General features: G+C 42.1%; 1 protein-coding gene across 1 annotated transcript in view; it reads right to left on the reverse strand.

The window, feature by feature from the left end:
* zswim8 (zinc finger, SWIM-type containing 8) overlaps window positions 1-22,959 on the reverse strand; it is a 43,083-nt gene that overhangs the window by 16,321 nt on the left and 3,803 nt on the right. The window contains exons 2-13 of the mRNA XM_015381380.1: window positions 18,869-19,022; window positions 16,108-16,202; window positions 15,839-16,011; window positions 12,852-12,959; window positions 10,113-10,194; window positions 9,800-9,920; window positions 9,424-9,625; window positions 7,089-7,264; window positions 5,782-7,009; window positions 4,106-4,237; window positions 3,844-4,023; window positions 1,830-2,013 (exon numbers count right to left, since the gene is read on the reverse strand). Of these exons, the coding sequence (XP_015236866.1) occupies window positions 1,830-2,013; window positions 3,844-4,023; window positions 4,106-4,237; window positions 5,782-7,009; window positions 7,089-7,264; window positions 9,424-9,625; window positions 9,800-9,920; window positions 10,113-10,194; window positions 12,852-12,959; window positions 15,839-16,011; window positions 16,108-16,202; window positions 18,869-19,022 (2,835 nt within the window). The remainder of the gene's footprint in view (window positions 1-1,829; window positions 2,014-3,843; window positions 4,024-4,105; window positions 4,238-5,781; window positions 7,010-7,088; window positions 7,265-9,423; window positions 9,626-9,799; window positions 9,921-10,112; window positions 10,195-12,851; window positions 12,960-15,838; window positions 16,012-16,107; window positions 16,203-18,868; window positions 19,023-22,959) is intronic.

The raw sequence follows: 22,959 nt of genomic DNA on the forward strand, positions 1-22,959 counted from the left end.
ATCTCAAAATGTGATTAAAGATATCTTGAATTGTTGTTTTTCCCTGGACATAATAAAAAAAAATAATTTGCATAAGACCCCAAATTTCCTAAATCCGCCCCTGCTTCGATGCTCTCCTCCGGGTTGTGCCCAGAATTACCTCTCCTGTTGCGGAAGCGCACATCGCCCTAAACTCAAGCCCATTAATGAGAAACAAGATTGAAATATGAAGAAAAAAGGGACATCTTAAACATATTCTTAATGTTTTCATATTTCCATTTCATACATTAATTCGAATTAATAGGACTTTACTTATGGAGACACGTTTCAGTTGATGTGCTACAGTTAGTGTGAGATAAATAAAGTCTGTGCTCAGTGGATGCCAATTCCCGATTTTGCTATCAACACCATTCTAGATCAGAAATGATCTAGAAACACTTTATTTGTTATATTTATAGCCTGGAACCTGCCGAAGATTCCCTCCCCTCCTTATTTTCACATTTATCGTCCCAGGCTTATTAAATTCATACCACAATCACAGAGAACAGGTATGATTATGTGGAGAAACTTGCATAATTGTAAACTCATTATTTCTCTAAGCAGGGGAGGGAGTTCTCGGCAACTTAGAACCTGGAACCTGCGGGAGGTTGCCTCCCCTCCTTATTTTCATATTCCCTCAAATATCGCTGTTTTTGCTGCTTGGCTGGGATGCTGTTCAGAACTGCGCAGGCTGTGCGCTACTCGTAAGCACACTGCCTGCCAAATGTTGAAAGGGCAATATTATTGCCATTACTATTAATATATAATTGAAACGTACACATTCAGTGATACAATGTCACAGGGGATGGTATGGAGGGATGGTCATTTAAGAAGGGAGATAATTTTTACGATTTTTGCCATCCCCCTTCATCTCGAGTACTGTGTATATAATACACTACTCAAAAGAATTAAAGGAACACTTTGTAATCAGAGTATAGCATCGAGTTAATTAAACTTCTGGGATATTGATTTGGTCAGGTAAGTAGCAGAGGATTTGTTAGTCAGTTTCAGCTGCTTTGGTGTTAATGAAATGAACAACAGGTGCACTAGAGGGGCAACAACGAGACGACCATCAAAACAGGAATAGTTTTACAGGTGGAGGCCACTGACATTTTTTCCCCTCCTCATCTATTCTGACTCTTTTTCACCAGTTCTGCATTTGGCTAGGGTCACTGTCACTATTGTTAGCATGAGGCGCTACCTGTACCCTAGAGGTTGCACAGGCATTCCAACTCCTCCAGGATGGCACATCAATATGTGCCATTGCCAGAAGGTTTACTTCTTACGCATGATTTCAAAAAGCCGCGTGATTTTCCGCCAGATGGCGTGATTTTTGTCCGGCGCGAATCAGACACGTTTTTTTTGACTTGGCAGGCTAAAAAACAACAACAAGGCTATTTTATATACATTTTTCCAAGCACACAACTGATTAAAGCAAAGTTTAGTTTAAATAAGAATGGGCCGGAAGGATTGAAAGGCATGTTAACACGGTAATGTAGGCTTGAGTTCATTATCTGACGCATGCAGATACACACCAGGAACCTGGAAACTTTAAAAATACTGAATTACAAAAAACATTGAAAAACAAATATGTTTCATTGATATATATACAAAAATGAATATTAGGAACTATATTTATCAAACATTATACTGGGCAAGTAAAAATAGTTTCTGGGCAAATGAAATGTGAAAGTCACTTGCCCTAAGGGCAAGTGGTAAAAATCGTTAACGTCATCCCCTGATATATATATATATATATATATATAGGCTGAGGTAATAATCCAGGGAGGTAATTCTCCAGTTATGCCAACCTGGGGTGCAGAGGACATCAAATATGAAACTGGCCAGCATCAGAGGCAGCACAGGTCTGTAGTCACAGAGGTTTCCGTCCCGGAGCTGCTCGGCCCGCTCTCTGATGGCCGACATCTCCACCAGGCCTAGGGGGATCTTCTTCAACAGCGCCACCACCTCCGACTCCTGGTAGGCCAACTTCACCTGCTCAGTCACAAAAAAATGTCCAAATGTTTTACGCTGCAGAGAAATGTTGAAATGTTGTCACTAGCTCATTTCTATTGGTCTGAGGCTCAGACTACCCAGAAAACTAATGGGTCAAATCTGTTAAACCTGGATAAAAACATTGAAGAAGAAAAAAAATCTAAAAATATTTAAATGAAATTTCACAAATAAAATCTGCAACAAATTGCCATCTGTATAAACCCTGGTTGAACTCTTCCATACATAGAAAAAACTCAACAAAAAAGGCTTTAAGAGTCATTTATAACATATATTTTTAAACATTTTCTTCGTTTTCAACATTGTTTGAGTGCATGTTCAATCCATTCATCCATCCATCCATCTTCATCCGCTTATCAAGGGTCGGGTCACGGGGGAATCCCAAGGCGCTCCCAGGTGGCCCGAGAAACATAGTCCATCCAGCGTGTCCTGGACCCTTCTTGGTCTCCTCCCAGTGGGACGTGCCTGGAACACCTCACCAGGGAGGCGTCCAGGAGTCATCCTAACCAGATGCCTGAGCCACCTCAACTGGCTCCTCTCTACGTGGAGGAGCAGCGGCTCTACTCTGAGTCCTCACTGGATGACTGAGCTCCTCACCCTATCTCTAGGGGAAAGCCCAGACACACTACAGAGAAAACTCATTTCTGCCGCTTGTATCCAGGATCTCGTTCTTTCAGTCATGACTAAGGCTGCCAACCATCCCTTGAAAAACTGAATCGTTCCGTATTTAAAATAGAAGTATCTGTCCCGTATTTAGTAGAAAAGGAACACACTTTTTACCATATTAACTGTGAGAGTAAAAAAATGGTCAGTAAAACACTAATGGAAAATGAAGAACAAGGGTACATTGGATACAAAACTTACAGTAAACGTGTTCCCAGGCCCTGTCCTGGGTTGTAACCAATGAGCCGACAACATATATATAAAGATCCAGAATACCGTCATTCTCATAATAATTGGTACAGTACATCCTCCCCAACTCTACCCTTTTCCGGCTCAAGAGCATGGTCTCGGATTTGGAGGCACTGATCAATCCTCATCCCGGCCGCTTCACACTCGGCTGCAAACCGCTCCAGTGAGAGCTGTAGATCACGCCCTGATGAAGCCAATAGAACCACATCATCTGCGAATAACAGAGACGCGATCCACCAAAACAGATCCCATCAACACCTTGGCTGCGCCTAGAAATTCTGTCCCTCACTGGAAACGAGTCTGCCTTACTGCCGGCGATGCGGACCAGGCTCTGACACACATCATGCAGAGACCTAACAGCTCCATACTCCTGGAGTATCCCCCACAGGACCCCCGAGGGACTCGGTCGGATGCCTTCTCCAGATCCACAAAACACATGTAGACTGGTTGGGCAAACTCCCATGCACCCTCCAGGATCCTGCTGAAGATGTAGAGTTGATCCAGTGTTCCAAGGCCAGGACAAAAACCACAATGCTCCTCCTGAATCCAAGATTCGACTATGCGACGGACCCTCCTTTCCAGCACCCCGGAAGAGACCGTACCAGGAAGGCTTAAGATTGTGAATCCTCTGCATCTGGAACACACCCAACGGTCCCCATTTTTAAATAGAGGGACAATCACCCTAGCCTACTACTCCAAGGGTCTGCCTCCTATGTCCACGCTATGTTGGAGAGTCGCGTTAATCAACAAAGTGCAACAACATCCAGACATCCACATCTAGATACGTCAAAGTAATGCTGGCATGCTCTGAAAATCTAAATGGGAGCCAGATTATAGAAAATGAGTCGCCTTTCAGGCTGCATGGAGACAAGTGCATGGGTTGGAGTTTGGGGCACCGACCTCCAGGGCTTTAGTGGACGCAGGCGGCCTCTGCAGCTCCAGGGAGAACATCCCGGTGCTGAAGGCCAGATTGTGGAGCTCCAGCCTCTCGCTGAGAACAGTGAGCAGGAAGGCAGCTTTGGACAGCGTGTTGGTGGCCACCTGAGTCTGACGGCTGGTCGACACCTTGCTTTTCTTCCCCTGCCGCCAAAGAAAAAAAAAACACAGACAATGAAGAAGCAGCATCCTGTGCACTGATACGGGGAAACTTTGTGATAACTACCTTAGTTTGAGGTTGCTCCACCTTAAGGTCAGGAGGATTCTCCAACAGGTCTCTGGCGAGCTCCACAGCCAGCTGACAGGCCTCGTTGCTATAGCCATGAGCATAGAGCGCTTCGGCACAGGCAAACAGCACCTAGAGAACAAAGCACAACGGGCAGAGGCCGCGATTCACCAAAGAAGCTCAATTTTAGAATAACTCAGGGTGATTCCTGATTCCCCTTCCTGTAAAAAGGGAGTTCTCTTCTCCACTGTCACTACAAGCATTGCCTTCAAGTCAATGAGCCGATGCAATCAGCTGATTTTCCTCAGATAGAAAAGTTTAATTCAATCTGACTGGATGATCTGGTTGAAATGTCTCTGTAAAGTGACCTGAGATGACATGATGTGAATTGGTGCTATAGAAATAAACTGAATAGAATTGAATTGAATTTATGACACTAAAGGCCTGAACACACCGGCAGCGTACGACTTTTTAATCTCTGATCCGTTTTGTTTTCTCCATATCGCACTGACTGCGTAAAGAGCAGCTCCGGCTAGGCAGGGTGAGCAGATATGTGCTGATTTTTTTCACTTCTGCCACTGAGCTACAAACAAGTTACAACAATTCCTCACATTTAAGTTGACAGATTATGAAAAGGTATTAAAATAAATAAAGAAATTTAAATTAAAAAAAGTGGTATGGGATCGCTGTGGGACGCGGTTTCTATGCTGACTGAGGCAGAGAGGTGATTCTCGGAGAGAGACCTGGAAAGTTTTTATTGTTTTTTTTCATAAAGAGGTGAGAGAGATAAATTGAGCTTACCTGCTCTGACCTGGGCTCTATCTCAGTCTTATACCCCATTTACACTAGCCTTGAAAAACCGATCCATGCCGAGACCGGTCCGAGCTCGGATCAGTTAACCAGGCCGAGCTTGGTTAACTAACTCCTCGCCTCCTAGTGACGATCTATGGTATTACTGCCAGTATTAAAGGAGGAAATCAAGCAGTTGGTGGTGGTAATGGACCAAAAGTTGTTTGCCAACCGCCATAAAACACAAGAAGAAGACGAAGAAGGAAAGAAACAAAAAAAAAAAAATGCGGCAAGAAGAAGACGACGATTGTTGATAATAGTTGTTCTTCTTCTGTTTTGTGTTGGTTGGCAAGCAACTTCCGGAGGGGCATTACCACCAACTACTGCAATGGAGTGTGAATCGGGATGTGCAGCCAGACGGAGATGACGCGTTCTGCTCATGCGCTCATGTTATCAGAGAACCGAGTCAGGGAAAAACCGAGCAGAGCCCACCTCTAGAACTGGTCTGCAGTTAGCGCGGTCCGGTTGTGTCGAGCTCGGTTCAGTTCAGTTTGCTTTCCATTTACACACCATAAGTTATCTTAGTTACTGAGCTCGGACCGGTCTCAGCACGGTTTTTCAAGGGTAGTATAAATGGGGTATTAGCTTCACTGTCCCCTGCAGGAAATCATCCCCAATGACTTTCAATAAGCGCTAAACGCCACGACCTCGCCAACACATGATTTTCAGATCAGATGCTAAATCAGATTCGGTGTGTTCTGGTCTCTAGTGACAGCTAATCACTTCAGGTCATTTTAACAACTAGACTTTGGATTTTGTGTCGGTAAACGAAACCTCTTACAAGTTTATCTGCTTTATCAAATTTGAACCAACAGAAGGCTCCTTACCTCCATGCGTCCTGCCTGTTCCAGTGGTTTAATTCCAGCAAAGATGTCTGGTTCCTCCTCCTGGTGGCTGTCGGCCAGCTGTTTCTCTGCTCCCTCCTCAGATGCGGCGCTGAGGTAGTACGCCTGGTAGTCATCTTCCGCCAGAGCTTCTCCTTCAGAAGCTGCGCCGACAGCCTCCACACCCTGGATGGCTGCTCCAGCTGCTGCCCCACTGGGCTCGGCCTCGGCGAAGGCTTCAGGGCCACCGGACACTGTGGAGCTGACAGGCTGCTCGCTGCTACATGCGTCAATCCCGTGGCCAGGATTGGCGTCCGCCTCTGCATCCCGTTCCGTGGCGTCCGCAGCCAAGTCCATGTTTTCCTTAGAGGTAAAAGAGCCCGGAGCAGACTCTGCAGCTGGGACGTGACCGGCATGCTTCACATCAAAACTCTTGCTCCCCCCGCTGCCTCTGCTGTATTTAGACGAGTCTCGGAGCAGCGGGCTCGCAGAGGGGAGCACCTCTGATGATGTGGGCAGAAACTCAAACGTGTTGCAGGCCTCTGCCCCCAGAGCCAGATTGCAGCTGTCGTCCAGACTAAGGTCGGCAAGGTCCGGCTCCAGAGAGCTGTCCTCGCTGCTGGTTCTCCGTTTAGCGTTAGCATGCTTGCTGCTTCCGCTGCCTCCACTTCCTCCGGTTCCTCCTGTGGACGGAACCTTCCCCCCTCCCTGCATCAGCTTCAGTTTGCCCCCAGAGGAGGAAGCTGCCCCTTTATACATGCACTTCCCTCCACCGTCTTCCAAAGACAGAGAGACGTTCCCTCCCAGGCGGACCAGCATCCCTCCTCCTCCACTCAGTGACAAACCCTTCCGTTTGCTCAGGATCGTCTCCTTCGGCCGCACAGCCACCTCCTGCTGGGAAAAATGGCTACTCCCCCTTCCTTTATAGTCCACCACAAGGCCTTCGGCTTTGTTCCCTGCTCCAATGTCGGACAGCTCTCCTGCTGCGGCTTTTGCCCCCCTCTGGAGCTGCATAGCCCTGGGCCAGCAGAAGGTGCTGATCTTCTTATCTGCGCTGCAGTATGTGATCCCTTCCAGCGGATAGGCCGCCTCCCAGTTGAAGTAGCAGGATTCCACGGCGGGTTTGAAGCCCTGAAAAAGTTTATCCAGGGACTTTCGATGTTGCCCTCGTTTGACGATCTCGATCACCTTCAGATGCCACTGCTTCAGCTGGCTCGCCAGTTCCAGCCGCCTATAAGAGACCGTAAGCAGACTGAAATCTAAGCACTGCTCAACTATGTGGACATTTCATGCTGTTCCTATGCTCTGACCTGGCGGGGCTCATAGTGGGGTCGAGAACGGCCAGTCTCCACAAAACTACCATCTCGTCACACATGCTGGCGCAGGCGTGAGCCGCCACCTCAGACTGGCCGTTGCTGCGCCCGGTGTGGCCGCTGGCGCTGCTGTGGGACGCCGAGGTTCTGACGCTGTACCACCAGCTGATGATCTGAAAAACCGAACAGGCTTGGGGTGAGACAGGAGGGAGTGGTCGCTGTAGACCCATCGCCAACATTAGGTTCTATAACTAAGATACAAAGCTGTCAAGTCTCCCGTTTTGGCCAGAAAAATACTGCATTTAATGCCTCTTTCCTGCTGTCTTCCCGTAGTAGCAGTGTCCCCTAAATTTCCAGTATTATTGAAAACCATCAACATGTAAACGTCCGGAGACATTTTTATTATAATCTGTTACTTAAAACAGAATCTAACACTGAAATAAAAAGCTGGCTTACATGCATCCATGTTATACATTGAATTTTTAAATATAAACACAAAAATACACTGGTCAAAAAAATTTAAGGAACACTTTGAAAACATCAGATCTCAATGGGGGAAAAATCCTGCTGTTTATTTATACTGATATGGACTGGGTGATGTGTTCGGAACAAAAGGATTCCACATCATTTGATGGAAATGAAAATTATCAACCTACAGAGGGCTGAATTCAAAGACACCCCAAAAATTACAGTGAAAAAATGATGCTAGTCTATTTTGCTGAATTTTCATTGGTATTTCAAACGGTATTCAGTAATTTGTATGTCCCCCACGTGCGTGTATGCATGCCTGGCAACGTCGGGGCATGCTCCTAATGAGACGACTGATGGCGTCCTGGGGTATCTCCTTCCAGATCTGGAGCAGGGCATCACTGAGCTCCTGGACAGTCTGAGGTGCAACCTGGCGGCGTCGGTTGTATCGAAGCATACTGTCCCAGAGGTGTTCTATTGGATTTAGGTCAGGTGAGCGTGGGGGCCAATCAATGGTATCAATTCCTTCATCCTCCAGGAACTGCCTGCATACTCTTGCCACATGAGGCCGTGCATTGCCGTACCAGGAGGAACCCACTGCACCAACATAGGGTCTGACAATGGATATGCCTCCCATGCCCTCCACCAAACCGGTCATCCTGAACAATGTTACAGGCAGCATAACGTTCTCCCCGGCTTCTTTCACGTCTGTCACATGTGCTCGGGGTGAACCTGCTCTCATCTGTGAAAAGCACAGGGCGCCAGTGGCGCACTTGCCAATTCCGGTGTTCTGTGGCAAATGCCAATCAAGCTCGACAGTGCCAGGCAGTGAGCACAGGGCCCACTAGAGGACGTCGGGCCCTCAGGCCACCCTGGTGAAGTCTGTTTCTGATTCTCATATCATTTTTTGGAAAAATAAGATCCACTTTGGTTCGTCCAGATGCAGCTCGGATTCAGCAGGATTTCCTTGAAAATCTCCCCAGAAAGCCTTGATGCTGGGCAGTGGACGGTTACAGACCGGGCTCTGTACTGGAGGTGAGTGAGGATGATGAATAGTGCTTCTAGGACTAAATTAAAACAGCTTTTATTTTAATCCACCTACTTTTTTCTACCTTTTTAAACATTATTTTCTCTGTATTTCAAGTGAAAAAAGCTCCACCTCCATCCAGTCCCTGATTGGCTGCCGTGTTATGATATCATAGAAACATTCAGCTGGTTTCATCTTCAGCGATCTCCGCTCCTCTCTCTCTCTCTCCATGCAGCGCTTCTGTTCGACACCTCAGCTCTATCTAGGAGCAGGAGGTGGTGGCGGAGCTGTGAACGCTCTCGCCGTGTGGAGTTCACCACTGGATGCTTTAAGCAGGGATTCCATGTAAATCCACCGTGTTTACCACAGCCACCAAGTGCAGTCAGAATGCACCATTAAGGCCTATTTTGGATGTTGCTTTTTTTCTTTCTTTTGTTTTATTGTATCTTCAGTTTTATGTATTAATAATATTTATGTTTTAGTTCTACCAAGATCCCTTTCTGAGGAAATAGGACTGCTTGCTTTTTTCAATGCAATATTAAATATTTAAGTTATTGTGGAGCAAGAAAAAAAAAGTTGTCCTCCAGAAGTATCAGTGTACTTCAGTCACTTTATTTTTATTCATTTTTATTGAATGCTTTTATATCACATCCAGTTTATTCAAGCAGAGTCTGAAAGTCTAGAAAATGACTTTCAGTGATCAGTTTTCCCATGGCAGCTCCTCTCTGTGTGAGCAGAAAACCCTCAGAAGTGTAGAAAACCCGCACAACAGACAGAAATGCTCCATATTACATTTGGACGTTAAGAATGTACGGTGACGTGTGTAGAAGTGATCACCTGCTCGTAGGTAAGGCACTGCTCAGTGAGGATCTCCAGCAGCGGGGCCGCGTTGCTGTCTCGCCTCTTAAACATTTCCCTGACGATGGACAGAAGGTTCCAGATGCCTTCGGGCTCCCGCCCCCTAAGAGGGCGCAGCAAGCAGGCCCACTCAGCAGCTGCCGGTGGCTCGGTGGAGGACAGGTACATGGAGTTCACATCACTGGTAAAAACAAACCGACACTTAGACAGAATCGACCCTAAACTCATCACTGTTTGTATGAATCAGGTAGAGAAACATCGATGCACAGAGAGGCTTTGACTGACATTGTTTTTAGAAACATCAACAGCAGCTTATTGCTTCAGTTCACAGTACAATAACCATGACAACGTGTACCTGAAGACTACAGGAGAAGGCCCACAGAACTTGTGCAAGGTCTTTTTGATGTTATCGCTGAGGGTGGACTCATCCAGATACCAGGTGCTCTGATCAGATGCTGAAGGTCCTGCCGTTGGATCTGAAGGAACACAGAGAGATTCTGCTTTTAAAACCAGGGATACACTTTCAGAGAGGCTAGCTAACACCCATGGAGGCTCTTCACAAGCATTCTTTAGGTTTCCTTTAAGCTAGCTCACGTTAGTTGGAACAAGACTTCCTGCACTGCCACTGATCCAAAACAAGAAGCATTCTAGCATGCTGCGGGCCGTACCTGGAGCTCCACACACGGTGTTGATGGCTGTGGACTGAGAAGACAGGAGCTCATCTAGCAGCCTCTGGGCTGTGGGCAGGATCTGGAGAAAAACGAGGAGATAAAGACACAAAATATTCACCTCTACTGGATCAGAATGTCTGCAGCTATATTAGCCATCTGGCTGCAGCTCATTGGGGTAGTCAATGACAGTAATGACCTGCTGGGATCCCAGCTCACCTCGTCAAGGGTTGGAAGTTTCTTCTGGATGGTGTTTTATTCCCCTAGGATTTTTCCAGGTTTTTTTTTTTTTCAGACCAGAAGAAATAATTTCTTCCAGAAGAAACTTTGAAGGTCAAATTTACTGGAAAGTTTTGTTTCTTTTGCTAATATTTTACCTTTAGGGCCCAAACCCAGTAACAACCTGGAGGTGGGATTCTATAACATCCACCTCATTTTGGGAAATTCTCGCCTATTTTGCATACCCAAAATGGAAAAGCAAATAACTGAGGAACTGTAAGCCCAAATTACATGTGCGATACATTATTTGACTTTACACGAGTGAATAAAGTGAATGGGATTGGTCGTTTATCAAGAGGGCGGGATTGTTGTAGCGGAAGGTTTGCAAACAAGTTTGATTGTGGCCGGTTTGTCGGAAGCATCTTGCTAACCAGTTAGCAACTTAGTGCTAGTAGGTTCCCAATGGGAAATTCCATTGGGACCAAGTAGCACTAAATTGGTGACTTAGAAACGACACTGTCAAGGAACGCTATGGACAGGCGGAAATATGCAAGAGGAGGAGAGTTTAGTGTCAGAGGTCGTGGATGAGTCTCCTCCGTCATACGTCAGGAAAGCGGGGATAAAGATGTTGTGGAAGAGGACGCCAGGGCGGCAGAAGCTTGGTTTGGTGTAGAAGGCTTCCAGCCGTACATGTTTGAGCCCTTGCCTCGCAACGCTGCCAGTTCTGTTAGCTCTACGCCTGCTGAAGACACAGATGTCCATCCCCGTGAACACTGGGACGGAACTCGATGTGAAAGGAAATGATTCTGATGAATCAAGATGCTATGACCGAAAAAATTTGATTGACAGATGACCGTTGATATATGATTGGCTGAATTTAGGTGTTCAGGCTGACGTATAAGATAACGAAACACAGATTTTATGACAGGATTTTTTTTTTTTTTTTTTATAGAAATTTTCTACATTTTGGAACAATATAGTCTGATAAAGAGTACATATATATACATGTTTAAGCCAGAATGATTTGACATTGAAATATGATTTCCCTACGACTTTAATAAATGATATCTGTCCTGGAGATCTCGGACTAACCTGAGCACAGCCTTCTTTGTTAGTTCATCATTTACTTGGTAACAGAGGTGTCAAGTAACAAAGTAAAAATATTTTGTTACTTTACTTAAGTAGAAACTTTGGCCAGCTATACTTTACTAGAGTATTTGTTTCTTAGACAATTTCTTACTTTTACGCCTTATATTTTATAAATAGAATCATTAGTTTTGTTTCATTTGATCTCATTTTCATTATGGCCAAAATAAAAAACTTCAAAAATAATTAGTTTCATCCAGACAATTAATTTCTCTGTGGTTGGACTGGGTGCTGCCCCAATTTGTTGTTTACCACATATTAAAATAAATAGTTTTTCCAGATGATGCAAAGTTAAATTTGACACTGTTACCATTAGTTATAAAACTAAGAAAATGAAGTTTAAGAAAGTTATGATCCAGAATTGTAGAAAAAATTTCCTTTAATAGGGTAATGCACTAAAGCTTCTGGCCTTAACATTTTTCCTGCATTACTTTTACTTTTGTACTTTTAGTAGTTTTAAAAACAGACCGGAGGAAAAAAAACAAAACAAACATGAATCGATACTCTTGCGGACGTGTTGATGCATCGGATCGTCGGCTGTTGATTAGATGCATCAATACAAAACGATTATCACTTACACACCAAGTACTTTTACATTTCTACTGGATTAAAAATCTGAAGTTGATCCTCTAACTTCTACAGAGGTGTTTTTAAATAGTATTTATATTTATACTTCAGTTACTATAAACATTAATACTTTGGACACAGAGGCTACACAGTGAGCCAGTGGGTAGCACTGCTGCCTTGCAGCAAGAGAGTTCTGGGTAGACAGCTGAAGATAGGCACCAGCACCACTCGCCACCCCAGCTGAGATAAAACGTGACGGAAAATAGAGGAATGGACTTTTGAAACCTCTGCTCGGTAAAAGAAGCAAAGCGTTCGTCTCTGAAGGAATGAAAGTCACCTGTATGCTACATGACTGTGTCACATGCTTTAAAACTACATGCCAAGTCACCCGTTCAAAGAAATAAAGCCAGCATCAGGTCAGACACCAGGTCCAAGTGCTATCCATAAAGGTGCTCCGATAATAGGACCAGAGGCTAGCCTCAGCTAGTGCGCATTAACTCCAGCCCAGTAAGCTTTGATAACAGAACAACAGAAAAAGAAAATTGAGAAAACGGCAGATTTACTCTGATTAAAAAGTTTTTCAAAGATTCATTTGGGGAGTTTTCCATTTTTAAAATGTGTTCTTTGCTTGTAAGAATAATAATGGAACAAAATTCACTCCATAATCTCAAATTTTAGAGATTTCTACAGCAGCTGCAGCCTGTTGACACATGATCCTGAATAAGAAAATCTGAATCACCTGAAGGGTGGAAAACTTTTCCTGGATCCTGTCTTTAGAGAGATCCACCCATTGGTGGATGTTCTTACCTGTTGAGGCAATTCACTGATGAGGTACTGGGCAAACTTTTGGAGCTGGTCCCTCTGCAGCCTGGATAAAGACTCAGAAACTGGAGCCCTCAGACAAACTGCTGATGCCTATAAGGGTGTAAACAGACAAGCATGACTTCAGATCCACAGAAATGACATCAAACCTCAGCAGATAGAAATTATCACTTTAATGGTTTATGTTTAATTCAACGTTTCAATGTTCCTGTTGGCACAGAACCCATTAACAGCTTCCAACATGGAAAGCTGAAGTTGCACCTCTTAGGAGCTCAATGCTCTACTTTCCGCTTTTAATTTGGTCAGTTTAGAGCTGCAGCTGGTACACTCTAACGGCATGTTCACACCAAACACGATTTGAGCAGCAAATCTGCTGCTTCATTTCTGATGCCTGTCCACATTAAGGATAGACGTCCAGTAAAGTGTGTCCAGATGAGTCTGATGCTTCTGCTGCTCCTGTGTTCAATGGCAGAGAGCGGCTTTGCTAGATTTGCTTTGATCAGAAGGTAAAAAGTAGTTTTAATATGTTTTAAGAGAGAAAGTCCACCTGAAGAACATTGTCTGTGCAGTTCATTCAGATTTCCATTCTGCCTTCAAATATTATCTCTCTGTCCGAGCAGCTCAGACCCCCGCATACCGGCTGTGTACCGTCACTGGAATCCCCAGCAGCAGCTGACTAAGGCCCGGTGTTCTGTCAGATGGCCATACCCGGTCAGTCCGGCATACCTATAGTCAATACCCGTTCATCCATTTAGTTTATCCCTTTAGTTTCGTACGAAAAATAGACTTAAACCTACCTCAACGGGTGTGTATCCTTTTAGTCATGCACAAAAAAAATATATTTAATTACTTACTTTTTGGTACTTTTTTAAAGCATATAGCGATCTGACCTTAAATAGTTTTTTTTTTGTACATGACTAAAGGGATACATGCCCGTTGAGGTAGGTTTAAGTCTATTTTTCGTACAAAACTAAAGGGATAAACACAAATCTGTTGTCTTGCGCATGTGTATTGACTATGGGTATGCTGATCTGACAGAACACCGCTCGCCTCTTGGGGGTTTTCCCCTACTGTTGGTGGCAGTGAACATATTTTACCGGCTGGTTTCAACATTTTAAGTTAATTTTAAGTGTTAATAAACAGTTTCAGAGGAGTGATCATAGCGCTCTGCATCAGCAGTGCTGTGTCTGTCTCCCTGCCAGCTCCCAGATCAGCTTCTTTGATTGGTTGATGCGACGCGTCCAGCAGCAAAAGTTCAGTTTTTACAAACTCCAGCATCTGCTGCTAGTGAAGCGTGACTCAGTTGCTCACTGCTCGACACACGCTGCAGGAAATTTTGATACACGTCAACCATATACTTTCCATGTAAACCTGCTGTTTCTGCTGCTTATAGCGCGTGCAGTGTGAACGTAGTATTACGTGTGTCTTGTAACATAAAAAAGTTTTAATTTGAGCTTCCTGTTAATGATGCCAGAAGCTGCTTCATTGATCCAAAGAAGTTGGAAACTCTGATGTCCAGTCAACTGGAACGCACCGATATCGTTTGATCCCGCCTTAATGGTTAGTTCTACTAGCATTAAATTGGGTCCACCTGTTGTTGCGTAGCTGCAACAAGAAGATCAGAGAAGGTGAGGGGATCTGAATACCTCAACATTCCTTTACTTTTTTAACAAAGATCTAATACTTTATTTGTTAGGTCAGAGACCATATATATCAAGCATCTTAAAGTTATTCTTTTTTACTCCTAAGTGCTAAGCATTTGGCGAAATTACTCTGACTCTCAAAGGTCAAAATAAAATCTATTGAACAACTCTTTTCAGTCTAAGAAACACTCCAACTCCAAACATCCAACAGACCTGCAGGGCTGTCTAAACTATGTAGCATTGAGCATTAAGACGTGCACCGACGTTCCGGGTGCTGCAGACGTTTCTGTTTTGATAACACGGCTTATCGAACGGTAAAGTTTAGACAGAGCAGGTATAATTTGTGTTACAAGTTTAATGAGAGACGTAGTCTCAGCAGTAACCACATGCGGCAGAGCTTCATGGTGGAATTCAAAGCCAATGCAATGCTCTGACATCCCATGTGGTGGAGTGGCGGTCTAGTGGTTAGGGCATAGAGCTTTGATACCCGAGGTTCTGAGTTCAAGCCCCACTCCCACAGACTGCCACTGTGGCTCCCTAAACGAGACCCTTAACCCCACACTGCTTCCCAGGCGCCGAACAATGGCAGCCCACTGCACCCAAAGGGGATGGGATAAATGCAGAGTGTTCATTTGGTTGCTCTGTACTTGTGACAGTGTAATGACAATAAAGTTGAATTCAAAATTCATAACAGGAAATGGAACACAAACGTCTTTTCTATTATAGTGGCTCTAAAAATAACATCTAAAAATAGTGCGTCACTTAAGTCATAGGATTTTCCCACAGCCGTGCAATAAATATGGTGGAATGATGGAGATAAAGTTATGGGCCTGTGTTATAAACACGTAGGAAAGACATCATTTACGTGTTGGCACTTGGTACTAACGCATGAACTCACAGCATGTCCACTCGCTGTCCAAAGTGAGCGCTTCTAGGCCCCTTTTTTGAATTTTTTCTAAAATAAGTTGTGAATTGCTCTTTAGAAATAAACTGAACAGAATTCACCAATTAACTAAGCTGAGCTCTACGGAGATTAGAAACTGCTTCTGGTTCTGCTGAAGTCAGATTAGGGAAGCAACAACTTCCCAACTACAGGATCTGTTTGGTTTTCCTTAACAAGAAGTAGAGCAGCGCTTCATTTTCCAGTTGGATGTGACTTTATGACCCAGAAGCCCTAAAGTGGAATGTTATACATCCATTCCATATGTGCCTTTTGCTGCCAACAAGGTTCAACTCCTCGGTTCTCTTCGCTTCTCAAAGGTTGCAGTCATCTACTGGTCTTCTAGTGCTACTTAGATCTAAGAGGTTCTGTGAGGGAAACAAACTCACATTGTGGATTCGAAAGAGGCAGAGAGCCACCACATGGGCGCACCATTTTGCCCCAGCACCACAGGTGCAGCTGCAGGAAGTGATGCGGCAGCGGTCGAACATGACTGCCACGTTGTAAGCTGCTTTAGACTGACCCGACTGACTGGAGACAACTGTAGCACTGAGATGGAAGCCTGGAGAGAGAGAGAGAGAGAGAGACCAGTTAAGAGACATACTTCACACGAGTTTGAAAGGGTATAGCGTTCAACCCAAGCAGACGCTGGACGTACCAATCTGAAGGGGGTCTTTGACGGCTCTGATCCTGTACAGCTGCTCTCCACGCTGGAATTCATCTGGACTCCCATTAGCCAGGCAGGAATACAACCTGCAGCCACGGCAAAGCAAAGTCAGCATGAAACAAACAAACAGAACCTGAGGGGTTAAATAATGAACAGCAGGAGCGTCTCCCTAAGAGAACCTCAGTAACAAAACGGCATGAACTACAGAATGTTCCCTTTTGCAGAAGATAGTTTTCATTTAAAATAAGAAAGTGGAGCATATAGACATGGTTCCCACAATTTGGGAAAAGTCAAACACAAGGACTTTCTATAGGTCTTTATAGAACCAATTCTTTCACATTCACAGGAACATTCACCTACAACTGAAGGTGTTACTAATAAATAATTTTAAGGATATGTCAGTCCAATTAAAGCACTTAATGGCACAGAGGTTGTTGGATCAGATTCAATAAAACAAATGGATTGAATGTGCAGCCTACTTTCAAACTAATATTAATTGGGGTTCTCGCCAGCGTAGTTCAGCGAAGCAGATCCCTACACTGCAAAAAATAGGATTCTAATAAGTCTTTATTTTTCTTAAAATAAGTGCTTTTTTTTCTTGAAATGAGGAGGTGAGACACTTTGTCAATGGAAGAAGACAATTTACATTTGTTGTCTTATTTCAAGTGCCTATTATCTATTTATAAAACTCATTCCATTAGCAGATCATCTTATTTACCTACTCAAGTTAAGGGTAAATAAATACACTTATTCTAAAAATGTTTACTTATTTCTAGATCATTTTTGCAGTGCATGTTTAGATTATTTTGAAATGATGGCAGCTACACTGCAGAAACGATTTAGAAATAAGCAACAATTTCATACATTAAGTGAATTTAACCTTAATTTGAGCAGGTCATAAGGTCATAAGATGATCTACCAATGGAATGAGTATTTTTGCTTTTAAAATAAGATAATTAGATAATATGCTTTAGAAATAAGACAATTTAATTGTTTTTTTCTTATTTGTATTGTAAATTGTCTTGTTCCATTGGAAAAGTGTCTCAGTTACCTCCTCAATTCAAGAAAATAATTAGCCTCAGAAAAAAAAAGAATAAAAAATAGTCCACAAAATGTAGTAAGAAAATTTGTCATGATATATAATATTCTTTAAACTCCAATCATTATCATATAAACATAAAAATGTGGATTTAAATTTTAACATTGGAGCTTATTATCACGCCTTGCCTAACAGGCCTATAAAACCGTTTTACATCTGTTAGTTTAGCTTTTCTAACTCTGAAGGAAAACAAAATAAAACAAAGAGCAACAAGTGATCAATGACATCCGGATGACACTGGAGGGAGGGTTGGATCTCGTTGGAATTTGAACGATTCCGCTTCTTTAAAGAAGACAAAAAAATTATGCTGGTGGAGAATCTCAGCAATCCAGGTCAATTAAGTGGAAATAAATGTCAATCCATATTTAAAATAAATACAACATTTCCTTGAAAAAGTGGTCTGAGGTGGTTAAAAAATATAATCTGCAAAAACAGGAGTGTTGAGTTGGCCTGAGTACCATCCATGCTTTTTTCCAGCATGGTCTAGTTCATAAATTAAGGCTTTTGGCCCCTGGTACTAAAACAAAAGGCATAATTGGAAAACTTTATATACAACTATGAATAAAAGGTCAACAGATTATATCAGAAAGCGGTGGGAAAAGGAAGCCAACATTACAATCTCAGAGGAACTTTGGTCTCAACTGAGGAAAAACACCTTTTCAACTACTAACTCTACAGAATGGCAGGGTTTTTGCTGGGAGAAACCTATCAGGTGCAGAAATCGAGGTTAAGTGGTGCACAGGTGCCCTGCTGTAGAGGATGTGGGATGGGTTCTGCAGATTATGTGCGTATTTACTGGTCCTGTCCTAAACTGAAGGTCTTTTGGCACAACGTTAAGCAGATATTCTTTGAAACCCTGGACAAAGTGTTGGACTATTCTTTCACCTCCTTCTACCCGAGAAGTCTCCCTGAAGGGCTCAGTTCAAGTAAAACATGTTTACTAAAGCTTTTCTTGATTGCAAGCAAGAAGGAAATCACCAAATGCTGGCTCCAGTCAAGCCCCCTTGAGGTTCTTCATAAGCATTATACACCAGATCCACGAAATGGAAAAAGTGACTTTCTCCCTGCGTCTCCAGAAGGAGAAAGGAGAGAGACTCTGGGGAAAATGGAATAGTTAATCCGATATTCATAACACATTACTTTGGTGAATTGGAAAATATATCTTTTCACCATCAGTTATGTACCCTGCTCCTGGGTTTTGGTCTATATCTGTTATTTTATTCTTCTGAATCCTACACTGTTCTATAAACTGCATGAGTGCTCTAGCCCTCACCTGATTATTTTTGCCGTTGTTCAAAAAATAAAAATAAAGTTAAAAAATAAATAAATACAACATGCAGTAGTTGTTTGTATTTTAGAATAAAATAATAATTTGTTGGCAGATATTTTCTCTTCCCGGCTGAAGGGAAAATGCAACAATTTCAAAACATTTTTCCTTATTTTCTCAACATTCTTTGCAGTGCAGGGAATCATTTCTGCAAATTTGGGCAAAAAATTTTGAAAAAAAAAAGAATTAATAAAAATAAAGTCTTCATCACTAAAATAAATGAAACTTTAGAATTCCAGTGATTTTTCTGGTTGTTAGCAACCAGCATTAGGGAACAACAGCGAACGGTACGATCCATCTGTACATGGCAGGATTTATTCTCTTACCTGATGTCTTCCTCGTTCTCAGGGAAGCTCCAGAAGGCGATGCGGAGCTGCAGCTGCTCTGGAACCGGCGGGTAAACCTTCTCCACCACCTCGAAAGGGATGTGAAAGGCTACCTGCTTCGCTGACAACTCCACCAGGGGAGTCACCTGGCCATCTGAGGAACAGAAAGACAGGAAGGGGCTGAGTCTCAATCCACCAGCTTCTCATCCAAGTTTAGAATCATAAGCGGTTCTATACGGGGGACCAACGGTGGCCAGTGCCCCTGTAGATCATGTCCTGGCCCCTGTTATGGCCCCTGTACAGAAGACATAACACTAAAAGAAATTCTGCTGATGATATGAGTTGGAACAGACATGGTTACTGATAGGTCCTTTGGATCTATTTCATTTTTTTTCTTTACAAACTTTGTTTTACTAATTGTTTAAAAACAATAAGGTGATATCTTCAGTGGTATTGAGATGGGATTCCAATTTTCATCTGCTAAATATATATATATTTTTTCAAAACAAATAAAAAAAATACTCTAAATTATACAGCTGAATTTATCCGTTTTTCTTGAGTTCTAATTCTGATTTCATAGAAAACCATAATTTACTTAACTTAAAAATATGTATAATTCCTAAATTATGAATGTATGTACTTGATCTTTTAGTTAATAATATAGCTACCATTTTTCAAGTTGCTTTTTTGCTAAGCTAAGAGAATTTTATTTGGATTTCAACAATATTTTTCCAAGCTAAAAATACATTTTTATTAGTTGGAAGACAGAATTTTAATTAAACCTAATTGAATGGAAATCTCCTTTCATGCAGCTCTCTTAATATATTTGAATCCCTTGCCCTGTTTTTTGTTTCATGCTTTTCTGTGCCCCCATGAAAACACGCTGGCCCCCTCCCGGCCCCCTGGTGCATTTAGTATAGAACCGCCACTGTTCAGAATAACCTGCTCTTTCTTCATCCAGCAGGGAAAGAATACACCAGCTGAAATACTTCACTCTGTTTAAACTGCATAGTTATTCTTAATCATGGTATATTTGTACACGTAGAGACCCTCGTACTGGAGTCAGTGAGAATTAATATGTTGAAAAACTTTCCATAGAGGAAGAAGCTAAAAACACACAAATAACAGATGCTGCTTTGATTCCCATCATACTTCATCTACATTCCCTGGTTCTGTTTTTAGCTGTGCAGAAAACTCTCGGCTGTGTAAATTTACTTTACGTTGAATTTATCATCTCTTATCCTGCAATGAACTCATCTAGGGAAACAAAAGGAAATCCAGCCGCAACATCGTTTTTATTGGCTCTGCTTTCGGGTCGGAACCACTAATGGTTCCAGCGAGCCGTTCAGTAAATGTAAAAAAATGATTGCCATTTAGTTTAATGTTTGATATGGATTATAAAAACGAAATGTTATTTATGACCAATTTAACCGTTAATAGGGCAAGTTAACCATTTTTTGATCACTTGCATACCCCTTACAAATAGAGTCCCTCTCAGTGTTTTTCATGAATTTCTTATAGAAACACTTTTTTTATTTCTCTTAATATATTCGGGCGAGCTGGCGCTTCTTGTTTTTACATTGACATTTATTTTTGCCATCAAAATATCTTTATTTTATTTATGTTACAAAGGTAAGATCTTGCACTGGATTCCACTAACACTATCGGCTTGAAATTTGAATTTTCAAAGTATATTAATGTGGACCCTATAAATGGTCAAGACATTTTAATACCAATTAAGGCCTTAGTTTAATACTGAAGTTTTCAATACCTTTTAAGACTTTTTAAGGATCTACAGGAAGCCTGGTTTATTGATGACTAATCAGATAGGTGGGGGACTGGAGTACACAGACTCTACAACCTGATATTTGCTGAAAGAACCTCACCAAGAAACCTGGATCAACTATATTTTGCGCTTCAGATGAAAAACCCTGAAACCTGAAAAAGGAATCGCTAAATTAGGCAGTTATTTAATAAAGTGACAGCTGCAGTCCAATTCAGCAGAGATCTGTTTTTATGCAGCTCTTAGAAGAAACAACATCCCTCCTTTCTATCCAATAGCCAAGCTTCAAATAGCAGTTTTAAAAGCCAACTAAATTAGTCAAAACTGGGGTTAGAAATTCAGCACTGATCAGAAACAAAAATCCCCAGTATGGCCAAAACCCTTTTAGATACAGAAAAGTAATCCATAAAAACAGTTGAATTTTGAGGCTCCTACGGGGCTTACTGATAAGGCTGATACCGTCTCTAAGTGGCAGCTGCTGCTGTCTGATTTCTGACCTGCTGTTTCTCTCCTCCTCTTCACATTAAACAGGTTGGGAAATGTGAGCAGAGAAAGAACTGCGTGATGAGAAGGTTGCATTTTTGTTAAAGGGTCATTATATTGGACAGGAGTGGTGATTGTGAGGCAGAAGCTTTGCTGTGGGACTGCTTTTAATTAGCTTCTAAGATGGGAACCATATAAAACTTAGACTCAGTTCCCACTTAGCAGTTCTATTCATTTTATTTTTCTTCTTTATCATAGAAAAAAAAGGTCCAGTCCTCTTTATTTGATCAAGTAAATCAACATGACAAAAAAAAAATTGCTCCAATAGCCTATTCCAAGCGCATCTTACTCATTTATCATTTGAGACTGTCACAGACAATTTGTTTGCTCTATTTAAGGGCAAATACATTTATTTTAAGACATTTTACTTATTTTTAGATCAGTTTTTGGAGGGAAGAGTTCAGCGAGTGCAGATTTAGAGCATTATTTGCATCAGTAAGTTCACAGGGTTTATACAGGAATGAGTAACTGTAATTTAATGCTCTTAGAAATAATTTTAATACCATCAACAAGTACCCATGATTCTCATGATTATATATATATATATATATATATATATATATATATATAAAAACATGGCAAATCCTTTGTCATCTTTACCGTCGACAGGCTGCAGCCATGTCCCGAATTCCTCGTTTTCCAGCTACTTTTGTTGAAATTGTCATTTTCCCCATTCTCTAGCCTTTTCTTACACTCACGCTTCTTTTCCAAACATTTTCCTGTAAGCAGTTCCACGCAAGCAAGCATGCAGATATCTGATATATCTGACAAAAATGTTTGTATAGAGCATTTTAAATGCCACTATAATCACATTTACGGTAATGATTTTTTTAGTGACCCGCAGAAACTGATAGAATTTAAAATTTTCAGTTTACCGGTATATATATTGTCTTGATTTCTTTTTATTTCATCTCAATTTGAAAGGGCTAAAATCCTCCAAAATCAACTTTTTTCCTTTTACTATGTTCTAATGCTTTTCTTTTATCAGCAGCAGGTGCAAAGTGGTATTTGGGCTGAAACCTGTCTGAGCAGCAGCCCCTCCCCCTCCTGTGAAAACGAGCAGGTTGAGGTTATGAACATCAGGAGGCCCCTTCAACCTATCCTAACTGTGCTGTGTTAGAACACTGGAAACAAATGCCCACTTTAGCCAATCCAGCTCTAACTTTAGCTCCATTTGCACCTTCAGTAACTAAACTGCACATTGCAACACTTTAAAATCAGTTTTTAGCTCTCCACAGGTCTGGGGTTTGTTTAGTCTTCAGAAGTGTGGCACTGCGACGCTGTGCAATCGACGCACACACATTTCCTAACCAATCCATACCAACTGCAACTAAGATTATTTTGCAAATCGATTAACATGTTGATTGATTTTTCGATTACAGGGTTTATACGAATGAGTAACTCTAATTTAATTATTTTTAATGCTCTTAGACATAATTTTAATGCCATCAACAAGTACGCATGACTCTCATTCACACAAAGGTTACAGTTAATTCCTGCAACAATAAACTCTGGACACACAAACTTTCAAGGTGGCGAGAAAACTGAAACCCTAAAATAAAACATCTAAAAGCTTGTGGTTGGTGCAAAGGAAAACCCAAATAAATCACATTGTTTAATTTAAGTTAGGCATTTGTTTTAATCCTAAATAAAAATTGTTGTAAAGGAGATTCTGTTTTGGCGCAGAGGTCATAAGGAAATACACGTCCAATGGGAACCAAAAGGTGGTGAGGGGCGAGGGGTTAAGCCGGGGACCCATACAGAG

The sequence above is a fragment of the Cyprinodon variegatus genome, unplaced genomic scaffold (genome assembly GCF_000732505.1).
Source record: "Cyprinodon variegatus isolate N-32 unplaced genomic scaffold, C_variegatus-1.0 Scaffold232, whole genome shotgun sequence".
Lineage (NCBI taxonomy): Eukaryota > Metazoa > Chordata > Actinopteri > Cyprinodontiformes > Cyprinodontidae > Cyprinodon > Cyprinodon variegatus.